The 12764-nt window shown below is 58.2% G+C and overlaps 1 protein-coding gene and 1 non-coding gene across 2 annotated transcripts; both read left to right on the forward strand.

Annotated features, from left to right (window-relative positions):
- The first annotated feature begins 1160 nt into the window (after nucleotides 1-1160).
- On the forward strand, nucleotides 1161-1275 carry LOC149872448 (U5 spliceosomal RNA). Its single transcript, XR_016440134.1, has one exon. It is a non-coding gene; the product is annotated as a U5 spliceosomal RNA (small nuclear RNA).
- A 5192-nt stretch (nucleotides 1276-6467) lies between these two features.
- LOC149872449 (uncharacterized) lies at nucleotides 6468-11263 on the forward strand. The gene is given in 4 exon segments (XM_090064890.1): nucleotides 6468-7099; nucleotides 7626-7740; nucleotides 9189-10584; nucleotides 10586-11263. Coding segments are annotated over 2 exon segments (1383 nt in total). The 5' UTR covers nucleotides 6468-7099; nucleotides 7626-7740; nucleotides 9189-9286; the 3' UTR covers nucleotides 10671-11263.
- The last annotated feature ends 1501 nt before the right edge of the window (nucleotides 11264-12764 follow it).

Consider the following 12764-nt stretch of genomic DNA (forward strand, 5'->3'; position numbering starts at 1 on the left):
ACCGGCCCTCTGGGGGCTGGGGGAGCAGGGCATCCCCTCCCTGTGGCAGAGTGGGAGGGACTGAAGGCTGAACCGAGTGCCAGCTCCTGCATCCGAATGAGCTCTGTCAACCTCTGCGCTGCTTCGCTCTCTAACTTTCCACATTTATTTCTTAACTCATCCCTCTCCCCTGCTGCTGCCTTTTTTAGAGCCGCCGCCTGCAAAGCTTCAACGGACCGTGAGGATTATTCAACTGCTGAACCTGTTTCTCTGCTCTCTTTTTCAGAGCTGCAACCTCCAGTTCCCAGTTTTCAACCTCTGCCTGTAGCCGAACAGCCCACCTATGCACAGCTTGACACTCGTGAAATATTTCCTGCAGCAGCACCTTCTTTTTTGTCCTTTTTGCCAACCTTGGGTTTAACTGTCATGCCAAAGACTTCCCATTGCCAAGACAGATTTTTCCATGCCGTGGGGACAGTGAACTTGTCAGTCTCCCAAGGGCCTGTATCCTATTTCTGTTCCCGTGCGAATGGTATCACCACAGCCCCTGTGAATGAATCAATAGGTGCTGCCATGGTTAAGCAAGTTTTATCAGCTTTTCTTGTTTTCTTTGTGGGGTGTGTGTGCTGGGGGTGGGGTGGGGGGGAAGAGCTGCAGCCACTTTTACTAAAGTTTACTAAAGTTTTCCATGGACAGGAGCAATGATGACTCTTGATTCAATTTTTGAGGCCCAGTTTCAAGGTGGCTATTCTCGAGGGTGCAAAAGTAGAGTGATATTGGTTTTTATTCAGATTCAGAAAAGAGCAGCAGGGCAGTCTGGGGGGACGAAGAGTCAGCCCTGAACCATGCATGCCCCCACAACCCGGTCTGCCCCGGCGTCTCCTGCCCCGGGCCGAGCCGTGGGGGAGGGGTGGGAGTGGCAGTGGGGAAAGCAGCTGCGAGCAAGTCTGTGCAGGGCCAGGGGCATGGTGCACCTTGCACACCTGATCCCTGCCCTGCTCCTGCGTGTGCAGCAGCCGCGGCCTCTGGCTCTGGCACCCTGGGGGCTCTGGGGGCTTGGGTGTTACCCAGGGGGTGCATGAGGGCCCTGGGCAGCTCCAGCTGGTGCTAGGAAGGCCCTGAGCACAGGTCACCCCAGCCTGGGGACAGGGTCCCGGCCCCTTCTCTAAGCAAATCTGGGAGCACTCAGGTTTCTTTTCGTTGCACATAGATCTTTTGCTTTTTACTCAAGATTTTCATGCAGGGGCACTGCCATGAGTTAAAGCCAACTTTTTGAAGCCCCGCTGTGCTGGGGCTGCCTGAACACATCAAAAGTAGAGCTGTGTCTTTGCTGCTGGGGTCCGATTTCTTCTCCGGCTGTCCGCGCTGCCTCCCCACGGCTGCGGCTGCTTCAGGGGCGACATCTTGTACAACGCAATTTTTCCTTGCTTTGGCCCGGCATGGGCTACGTAACGTCAGAGGTTGGTGGGATGCTGTGATGTCATTGCAGTGCAGTGAAGTCATAAGGCAGTGGGCTGCTGTGATGTCATTGCGGTGCAGTCATGTCCTAAATCGGCAGGTTGATGGGGTGGCATTGCAATGCAGTGACGTCATAAATGGGTGGGATGCTGCGATGGCCTTGCGGTGCGGTCATGTCATAATAAGTCTATGCGGTGCGGTGATGTTGCTGCAATACATTAATGGCATAATTCTGTGGGAGGCTGTGTTGTCACTGGAGTGATGTCAGAAAACGACAGCTTTCCAGAGCAGTCTCAGGAGAAGGCTCTGTGTCCTTTCGGACATGCGTGACCGCAACTGTTCCCCAGCGAGCTGGCGAGGAGGGACGTGCGCAGGAGCTGGGGCTCCAGTCCTCCCCTGTGGTGGGGGGAGAGCAGGAGGGTGGCACCGATCCCAGACAAGGAGAAACCAGCCTAGGGCCTGTGGCTTCCCTCCCCCCGGGGCCAGCAGGAGCCCAGCCAGGTCTTCAAGTTTGAAAGATTTCAATCAGGGGGAAGGAGGGAGCTGGTAGCTTACAAAGGGCTCAGCCACAGGCTGGACTTGTCCTAAGGCTTGTGTGCCTGCAGGCCACAGCTTAAAAAAAAAAAATTAAAAATTAAATTATATATATATGTGTGTGTGTATATAGATATGTATGTGTATATATACACATCACTTGCTTAACATGCTTGCTATACATATATATATATATATACATATATATAGTCCAGGTGTCTCATTGTCTTCTTTGCTATCCCTGTCCACTGCCTGTCGAGGGAGGCCTTGGAAGAGCCTGTGCCCAGTGTCCCTTTGGCAGGTGAAGTTGGCGGCATCGTCTCCGTCCTCTCCCACCAGTTTCTGGTAGCAGGACTGGAGTTCACTTCACTCAGAAACATTTTAACGCCGTCTTTTCCTCAAGGTCCGTGCGTCTGGACGGCAGGAGGTTCCCGCACTTCCCCAGGCCGCGAACGGGTCCAACCGGGCTGTCGGGGTCCCCCGATGTTTTGCCAGGTGTCTGCACAGCGCCGTCTCCCGCGTCATCAGCCTGATCCCCGGCAGCTCTTCACGGAGCCGGTTCCCTGTTTCCACCCCCCATCAGCTGGGCAGAGCCCCCGAACACCGCGCAGGCGATGCCGCCAAATGCGGATTCAACTGCACCCGATTACGTACACCCCTACACCTTCCCTGACTGCCGCTCTTGCACGCACCCCAGCCTCTGCCTTTCCGATTCACTCCGTCCAGGAAGAGCACAACCCAACCGCAGAGGCTTCCTCAGCCTGACGAAGGGCTTTGAAACCCGAAAGCTTGCTAAACCATGTTTTTTCCAACTATTTAGTTGGTCTAACAAAGGAGATCGGATTCACCCGAAGAGCCTGATCTGTCTGGGGGGGGACAGGCATCCATTCGCTCGCATGGGCTGAGCCGTGCGCCCCGTAGCACCGCTGGATGGCGCTGGCACGCCGTGGCACGTCTTTTACACGGTCGATCCGTGTGATTTCCATCCTCGCACTCTGGGCAGCACCGGTCGAGACAGAAAATATATCCATGTCGTGTTCATTTAGCTTTCCTTGCTTAGCTCTCGCTGAAATACGCCGGAAGCTGAAGGAGCTACCCCTAAACAAAACGAGCATCAAAAGCGTAAAGATTTAAAGAGCGAGCTTTAAGAGCTTAGCTTTAATTTAGCTGAACGGAGAGGTATAAGCAGCAGAATTCATAACGTATCTATATAGACCTAAATCTACAGAAATCTACATACATTATGAATTATACTTTTAATATATATCTATATTTCTATATCGTGTAGCTATATATCTTTAAGGGGCATATCCTTGTCTATCTATATCGATATAGCTGTATCTCTATACAGATCTCTATAGATCTAGATATATACTATATATATCGATATAGAGCAAATTACAACGTTACTCTCTGTAAAGACATAATTTATTTGTGCTTATTCTGCCCTGGTTTCTTCCGGGGGGGGCACCCCCCGTTGCTGGTGGCCGCGGCCGCCCCGCCTCCCCCGCGGTCGCCATGACCACGTGGGTTGCTCGCTCCTTGCTCCTCTGTGACGAAAGCCTTCCGGTTTCTAGCCATTTGCTGGTTTGGGACTACAGTTCCCAGAGCCCCCCGCGCGGCGCCTGCGCAGTCGGGAGCGGAGCTGGCGGGCTGAGGCGGCAGGGACCGGAGCACAGAGGGCAGGGGGCGCAGGTCGGGAGTGAGGGGCACCGGCGGGGGGGCTTGGGGGTGGGGAGGGGGCACCAGCAGGGCAGGGGGCTGCAGCATCCTCCTGGCCAAGCTCAGGGCACATCCCCAGGGCAGCCTGGGCACATCCGCCTGTTACCCCGGCTGGCCTGCCCCCCCCCCCACTCCCTGGGGTGCTGAGGGCGCTCCGGGGCCAGGGCACGGCTTGCCGGGCGTCGTGCGAGCAAGCACAGTGCCTGCGCAGGGGCTCGGGCCCCTGCACCGTTCCTCTAAGATGCCTGAACCCGTCCTAAGTAGGACCTGGGCCCAGCTTCCCGGGGAAGTGGAAGCTGCAACATTGTCACTGCACAAAATCCGCGTAACAACTTTGTGGCTGGATGCGTGGCCCAGGATGTGGAAGGTGTTGGTGGGGCGCGCCGGCTGGCTACCACCTCGTGCGCCCCAGCTCCTTCTGCGCCAGCACTAGGTTGGGACCAGGGGTCACATCCCTTTGTGGCTTTGATTGAATCCGTGTTGGTGGTTTATAAGCGCTCGCGCTTTCTGAGCCTCCGCCCAGGGGTCTGTGTCTTGCCCCAGGCGTAGCTGGGCCGTCCCCACGGGAGCAGGCTCACGCGGGGGCTTGCAGTGGTCGGCGTGGGTTTGCTGTGATGATCCTTTAACGCAGGGTGTCTCGTGTTTGGCCCCCTGCGCAGTGAGGCCAGGCTGGTTTAGGGGAAGAGAGAGGAAGTAAATGTTGAAAAGAAAGGTGCGGAGGATGGAGAAAAAAGCGATGCGTCTATCCGTGTGGAGAAAAGGAGAAAGGTGGGGAGAGGGATGAGGGCCTTGAAGTGGGGCGATGGGGACGGGGGACATTTGGGCATGGGAGAGGACTTCCATCGGGATCTGGACGCGCCCGAGCTAGCAGACGCGGAGGCGATGCCATCGGGTTTGGAGACGCAGCGAAGCAGGATGAGCGAGGAGGATGGTCACAGGGTAGAAGAAGAGCGCGGGGTGCAGGAGACTCGAGGAAAGGCCGAGCGCCAGGAGAAGACGGGCTGCCGAAACAGTTGTCGACTGCGCATTGGGAGGCGCAGAACCGAGGGCAGCCTATGGGGAACCAGCTGGTGGGGGCATGGCAGGGGGCGAGCGCTCTGGTGTTCGAGGAGGGTGGTAGAGAGGCTTTGAGTAAGTGGAGACGTGTTTCCGAGTGGATGTTGCATGTAGCCAAACGGGATCTGGACGGAGGAGGTGCCCCACGCTGCGTGGCACACGCATTTGCGGCGGTCCCTCTGTGCAGGGTGCAGGGGTGCGAGAGCAGTGCGCAGCCCACGGCCTTGCCCCGCAGGCAGGCACAGGGCTCAGCTCCCCGGGACAGGAGCCGGACACGAGCTCTGAGCAGGCCCTGGCCCTGGCCCTGGCCCGAGGCAGCCGTGGGAGGAGAAGCCCGTGTCAGAGGGGCTCAAGGGCCTGGTGTTGCGGCCCCTGCCCCATGCCGCTGCCGGCACTGATGAGAAGAGGGTGCCCGGGGGCTCTGGTGTCGCGGTTTGGCGCCTGTCTCCTGCCCCTCTCGCCAGCTCCCCGGGGTGCAGGGCTCAGGGAGACCTACGGGCACAGGAGTGACCCAGGCCTGGGGAGACCTCCCCTCCTGCACCGCATAGACTGACCTGTCCCTTCCCCAGGGATGTCCCTGCTGCTTCCCTGCCCGCTCTGTCCTCCGGGAAGGTTTCCTCCAGTCTCCTGGCCCTGCCCTGGCCCGTGTGAGCGGTGTCCGGTTGGGGAGAAGCCATTGCAGTCTCAGCCCCGAGGTCCAGCGTGTCTGTGCCCAGGGGTGAATCCAGGCAGGAGCCGGTCCTAGACCTCAGGGAGGAAACTCCAGTTGGTGGAAATGGTTTAATTTCCAGAATAAAAAAAAGGGTCTTTGGTGTAAAACAGAACGTCCCAACCAAGTAACGTGAAATGCTTCAGTGAAAAGCTAAACTGGGGGGGGAAAAAATGCACACCTGCACAGACACACATGTGACCGTATTAAACTAAATCATCCTTTTGGTCCCACAGCAAAAATGTTGATTTGAAAAAGCGTTGTAGTTTTAAACTCAAAACTGTTTTTTTTCTTGAAATGCCACCTCCTTCCCGGGAGAGAGAGGGGCAGGCACGAGCTGCAAACAGCCCGTCCTAAGGGAGCTCTTCGCCTGCTGCTTTCCCCCTCTCCCCTCCTGCTCTGCTCCGGGCCGGCGTGCCCTCTGCTGAGCTGCTCTGGGGCTTGGTCTGGAGCGGGGAGTCCCCCCGGGTGCAGGGGGACACTGCTGGCAGGGGCTTTCCTTCGACAACCTCCTGAATCCCGGCTCTTCCATCCCGCGGCCCCGCACAGGGAGACCCCCTTCTCCCTGCCCCTTGTGCAGTGGGGGGGAGACCTGTCCTTGCCCAGGGAAGCCCCCTGTGAGAGTTGCTACAGCCCCGGGGGGGTCTCGGTACACATATGGGGAGGGGGTTACGCAGACAGGCAGCACCAGGGCTGGGCGAAGGGGCTCCAGAGCGCGGCCTGTGTGGGGCAGCGTGGGCTGGGCTGACCCCCAGGGGTATGGGGGGGGCTGGAGCCTGGGAAGGAGCTGGGGCAGCGAGCAGGGGCCGCCCCCTCGGGGGCTGCAGCCAATCACCGCCAGGGCGGGTGGGACGGACATGCGGGGTTCAAAGTGCTGCCAGGAGCACGCGCAGGGTAGGGTAGGGTAGGGCAGGTGGGTGGAGGGGGTTGGGGAGGAGCAGGGGTCTCTCCGGAGACCTCTGCCCGCCCCCCCGCCCCGGGGAAGGGGCTGCGGGGAGGGGCCGGGGGTGCAGGGCTGTGGGGGCGTTCCAGGGTGTCCCTGCTCCAGCCGGTGGGCAGGAGGCACAGCCCAGGGCCAGGGGCAGCTGGCCACGGATAGGATCTGTGGGGCTGGGCAGGAGCAAGGGGGGAGCTGGGACACTTGTTGGGGTTGTGCAGAAGGGGGGGGGTCCCAGGGGCACAAGGCTGGGAGTGGGGAGCTGTGGGGGTTTCTGGTGCTAGCCCACTCCCCACAGCCAGGGCCGGAGGCAGGCCAAGACAGCCTGCGGCTGCTCTGCGTTGGAGTAATCGGGGCACCGGGCAGGGCAGAGCCAGGCCCCGGGGCAGGGGTCGGGCTGGGGGCTCCCGTCACAGGTGAGGCCAGAAGTGGAGATGCAAGAGCAGGACCCCCGAGGTCTCCGGGCAGGACAGGCCCGGTGTCGTCCAGGCCAGGGCCGGGGGCATCCCAGAGGGGTGCAGGCGCCGGGGGGCCGGAGGCCCAGGAGACACTGATGGTGCAACGCTTGTGCCCGCAGCTCCCGGCGGTGTTTGCGGACGTGGCAGTGCATTTCACACGGGAGGAGTGGGAGCTGCTGGAGGATGAAGGCAAGGAGCTTTACTGGGACCAGATGCTGAGGAATTACCGAGCCCTCGTTTCCCTGGGTAAGGCTCCGCTCCTCGCCTCTCCCTGCAGCCATGTGAGCGCCAACATTTCTTGTCTTCTCCCTGTTTTTCAACTGCCTCCTCCTCATGTCCGGGGGTGAACCCCACGTCCTGCCCACTGCTGTGTGGGGGATCCGGCCTCCCACGTTTCACACTGATATCTCCTCCTCCCTTCACCCAGCCGCCGTCCCCCGAGTCTGCCCCGTTTATCTTTATCTTTCTGTCTTGTACTACAGCACAGATCACTGCATCTCCATCCCTGTCCCCGGCGACTATTAGTTATTAGACTTTTCTACCTACAAGTGGTTGGTGCTTTGTTTCCTAGGACCTTTCCTCCACTCCCCAGGTGACACGGACCATCATCTATTGAAGGCTTCTCCCTGCACTGCCTTCCCTTTCACCCGAAATGTCCACCTTCCCTTTTCCTTTCAGGCCTCAGGAGAAGCCATGAGTTGGTTGCATCCCGGTTAGTTTTTCTGCAGGCAGTGCCCACTCACTAACCCTTTTTAACCCCTGCCCCAAACAGGATCCCGAGGTCCCACCCCCGACTTCATCTGCCGGCTCCAGCAAGGACGGGGAGCTCTGGGGCTGCGCTGAGCAGGAGCGAGGGGAAATCTCCAGGCGGGAGGACCTGGCTGCAGGTGAGCTGGGCCTACCTCGCCCCCCGGGTCCCCTCCCAGAAATGCTCCTTGCCCCGAGTGCCGGGGGTAGGAAAGTGCAGAGCTGCCCGGTGCTGCCCTTGCGGGGCTGACCTCGCATAGCTCGTGCTGCAACGTGTGCGGGCAGGCGCTGCTCCCACCCCCTGAAATGCAAAGCTTGGGAGACAAGCACGTGCCCCTCTCTGCTCCCCCTTGGTAGAGCTGTCAGGGGACATGTGAGTTTCTTGTCTTGATGTTTAGGCACAGAGCTGGTTTCCCTGGGGAACCAGGACCTTTGATTGCCATTTTCACTCAGCAGTCTGAGAGTTGATTGCCCAGCCCAAGGTACATCACTCTCTCCCACGGCTTGATGGGAGTTGTAATCCCCCGTGGAAATCGGGATGTGTAGCAGAAGCTCTGTGTAGCCATTATTGCTGGATGGGGGAGAGGCTGGGGCTGTCCCTGGTTTCTCCAGGTCATGTTGACCGGGAAGATGAGAAGTGTTGAATCCTGGTCTCAGGCTAGATAAAATGGCATCAGCTTTCATGTTGTCGGGAGACATGACTCCCCCATTGTTTGCACTGGACTCTCCCCTTCTTGTTTTTCCTTTGGGACCCTGAGCGTCACAGGGCCTGGGACTCAGCTCAGAGGCCACGTGCAGGTGATGCCAAGGGCTTTGTCCAGTGCAGACTCCAGTGACGTGGAGGTCACCCAAGACTCATCCACAGAGGACCCCTCCATGGCCTCATTCCCTGCCCCAGACCTTTCTCTGAAAGCAGGTTGGAAGTACAGCCCTGCTGCTTTCCCAAGAGAGAGCCACCACTCAAGTCCTTCCTTCCCAAAACACTTCCTGTGGGGGAGAAAGGAAAGCTGTTGGCTTCTTGAACCACCGGAGAGTCATTCTCAGGAGACCCCTCCATGGCTCATCCCTGCCCCGGACCCTTCCCTGGAAGCAGGCAGGAAGCACAGCCCTGCTGCATTCCCAAAAGTGAGTCATCTCTAAGTCCTGTCCTCCCAGGACATTTCTTGGAAAGATGAAGGGTGAAACCCATTGGGTTTTTGTACGAAACAGAAGCAGCCCTCGCGTGAAGCACAGAAGCAGGCGGGCCAGTGCAAGCCCGGGCTCCCCACGCCCGCTGACAACCCCCAAATCCAGCGTGAGGCTGTTCACCCTTGTAGCCGGATACTGCTCTCAGCACTGCCAGAGATGAAGGCGAGCACCGGAGAGCAGCCTCACCAATGCCCTTCGGCATCTGCAGCACGTCTGTGCAGGCAGGTGGAGGGCTCGGCATCTTCTCCCCCCGGACCCACAGTGCTGTGGGACAGAGCAGCCCTTGGGGAGCCTCTTTCTTCCTTTAAGCAGACGCCTCTGGTCTCATCCTGCCCCCATCAGAGCACAAAACCATTCCAGCAAGGCAGGGACTAACATGGAGTTTTTCTTCCCCTTGCAGGAGGTGCCTGGCGGCCTTCCCGAGGTGAGCAGCAGCCTCGTAGTTAAAGGCCTGCAAACCTGGAGCCACCACAGAGTTGCCCAGGGAGTCGGGGTGAGATGGACGCCTTGAGACGCGAGGAGGACCGATGGCCCCCGAGCGAGGGGAGGGCCCAAGAGCAGAAGGAGGTTGCAGCAGTGGACCAGGCAGCATCTCCAGCTGGGCCTGAGAGCGGAGAAGAGCCCGAAGCCAGGAAGAGCCCCAAGTGCAAGGACGAATTTGTGGAGCCGAGCGAGCTGGAGAGCCACACAGCCAAGCTGCAGCCGAGAGAGAGCCCACGTCTGAACCAAGACGGCGGGGAGGGCCTCGCAGGGAACCAGGAGCTCACTGCCGCGTCCCAGGGGAAAGCCCAGCCCTGCCCCAAGTGCAGGAAAACCTTTACCTGCCCCTCACTCCTGGCTTTGCACAAGATGAGGCAGTCTGGGGAGAAGCCCCACGTGTGCGCAGAGTGCGGGAAGAGCTTCCCCTGCCTCTCGGCCCTGACCGCTCACCGCAAGGTCCGTTGTGGAAACACCCCTCGCTGCTCCGGCAAGCGTGCGGAGAGCCTCGTGTGCAGCTCGGGCCTGGTCAAGCAGCAACCTGTGCGGGGCGAGCAGCTTTGGTACCTCTGTGTCCCGTGCGGTAAGATCTTCACCCATTTCTCCTCCCTGGCTCAGCACGGGAACATCCACTTGAGGAGGATGATGCACCGCTGCACCAAGTGCAGGAAGAGCTTTGCCAGCCAGCAAGACCTGTCCCAGCACCAGTGTGCGCAGAGTGGGCAGCAGCTACACCGCTGCACCGAGTGTGGGAAGAGCTTCAGGCACTCCTCCGACCTGTCCAGGCATCGGCGCATTCACACGGGGGAGAAGCCATATCGGTGCCCGGTGTGTGGGAAAAGTTTCAGGCACTCCTCCAACCTGGGCAGGCACAGGCGCTTGCACACAGGCGAGAAGCCACATCGGTGCTCTGTGTGTGGGAAAAGCTTTACCCGCTCCAGTGACCTGGCCAGGCACAGGCGCTTGCACACAGGGGAGATGCCACATCAGTGCTCGGTGTGTGGGAAAAGCTTTATCCGCTCCTGTGACCTGACCAGGCACAGGCACTTGCACACAGGGGAGAAGCCACATCAGTGCTCTGTGTGTGGGAAGTGCTTTACCCGCTCCTGTAATCTGGTCAGACACAGGCACTTGCACACAGGGGAGAAGCCACATCAGTGCTCTGTGTGTGGGAAAAGCTTTACCTGTTCCTCCAAACTGGCTAGGCACAGGCGCTTGCACACAGGGGAGAAACCACATGAGTGCTCTGAATGTGGGAAGAGATTCAACCAAGCGGTCCACCTGGCCAAGCACCAGTGTGTCCACACAGGGGAGAAGCCATCAGTGCTCTCTGTGTGAGAAGAGCTTCAGGCACTCCTCCATCCTGGCCCGGCACCAGCGCATCCACGCACAGCAACACGCATAATGCAGCCAGCAAGGCAGCAAGGGCTTGCGGATACCGTCCTGCTCAGCACTGCCCCGTGCTTGCATGGAAGCAAGCAGGCTCGTGCTGGTGGAGTGCAGGAAGTGGGCACCCATTGCAGCACCCAAAGGGCCCGGAGACCGGCCCCCAAGGTTTGCTGGTAACTCCTCCTGCAGATGCCAGCAGAGATGTTGGGGGAGGCTGTGAGGAGACAAGCTTTGTGTCAGCCTTGGAGCCTGTGTATTCCCATTATTCTCTGAAAGAAGCCAGTGCTCCCAGGGAGAAAAGAAGTGCCTTCATAACAGGGTGCCCTCCCCAAGACACCTGGCTCCAAATGACACCCCGGGACCGTGCTTGGCTGTCTCCCAGCTTTGTCCTCCCTCCTGGTCCTAGGGATCCTCTGTGTGAGGCCCTTGAGGTGCAGCAAGGAGGACATTTATGGCTGGGAAAGCATTCCCAATCCTCCCCCGACTTCACCTGTCCTCACCACCACATGATCTCTGTACTCTGCTGCATGGCTGCAGCTCCCCCTGCCCTCCTTCCCGTGACTGCGTTTGTTATAATGCACCCTTTGCTAATAAAGACCCAGAACTGGATATGACAATTCCTGTCATCAGTCTCTGTGCTCTCCAGGGCTGTGAGGTGGGAACAGAGCAGGGCCCAGGACCCTTTTCGAGGTCAAATCTTTAGGATTTCCCAGGCCCTCCCCTGTCCAGAGGGTTTAGTGTAACACAGGGTTGGGGCTGACCTCGAGGAGCAGGAGTTGCTCACACTCGAGGCATTGCTCCCATGTCCTGCTGTGCAGCAAAGGACCCTGCCCTGGGGGCTTTTGAACGAAGCTCTGGTGAGGCAGTTGAGTCCCTTTTCTGGGTGAAATGTGGTAGCAGGGGTGAAGGAGGTGCAGCCTGTGGCAGGGTGGGGAAAGTATGAGAACATCCTCTGCATGAAATGCAGCACATTGTATCCTCCCATTATGAATATCAGTGCTCCTTTGCTAGTGCCATTTGGCTCCATAGTCGCTCTGGAGGGGCTACTCCAAGAGGATAACCCGTCCCTGAGGACACACTTTCATTCCTCTTCCCCATCATTGTCCCCTCTGCCAGTGTATATAATTGCCCCTACTTTCCTGTATTACAGTGTGTAAGAAAATAACGTTGTGACTTTTGAGTGAGCCTCAGTTGTGTCTTCACAGGGCCTGAGTCCACAGGCTCCTTCTCAAAGGCTCTCATACTGGTTGTGTGACAGCCTTGTAGAGAAGAGGATGGTGCGTTACAGACTTAGATGTACAAATGCTTGTGTTCAGTGCCCTGAGCCGGGTTGAATAGCAGCACAGGAAAGGGCCTAAGTCCACCAAGCCTACATCTAGCTAAAATGGATCAGGCCCCATGTAGGGATGTGGCCAGCCTTTCTTTCTGCAAAGAGAAAGGCCAAATGACATGTTCATTCCCACAGCAGCTCCAGCAAGTGACTGGGAGCATGACAAAGTCCCACGGGGAACCTGCTGAGGCCAGGCCTCCACTTTCCCCCATGGCCACAGCCATGTAGGGCTGCAATTCCCATATGGATGATGGCAATCCCACCAGGAGGGATAAAGCCAATAGATGTTTCCTTTTGATTCCTCTCCCTTTGGTTCAGTTTGCAGAGACTCAGAGGGTGCTGATCAAGTGAAGCTGGAAGTGGTTATTAAGTGCCCAGTTTCACGTCCCACATGGCCTGTGTCAGGTTTGTTGCTAACTTTGCTCACGTGAGGAGCCCTCTCACGACTGGCATCTGGGGTGGTGGTCCTGGCATGAGAGCCATAGATTACAATTCGGAGGGCGGAGATGGTGAGCAGGAGGATTTTGCGGAGACAGTTTTTGGTAACCTGTCAGAAAGGGAAGCCTGCTATGGGGCATTGAGTACACTTGCAGCGAGCTCCCGAGCATCCAAACCCAGTGCGTTTCTGGGAGATTTCAACTGTCTTATACAGGCAGGAGTTAAGAAATGGGGGGAGAAGCAGAGGGAATGGACAAAACCTATAGACCGTTGAAACAAATTGTGGAGGAAAACACTCTGCAAATATGGGGAGGAGAGGCCCGGAGGAGGAATAGATGTTCA

Source organism: Crocodylus siamensis, chromosome 1 (genome assembly GCF_052110815.1).
Source record: "Crocodylus siamensis isolate JL-2025a chromosome 1, ASM5211081v1, whole genome shotgun sequence".
Classification (NCBI taxonomy): domain Eukaryota; kingdom Metazoa; phylum Chordata; order Crocodylia; family Crocodylidae; genus Crocodylus; species Crocodylus siamensis.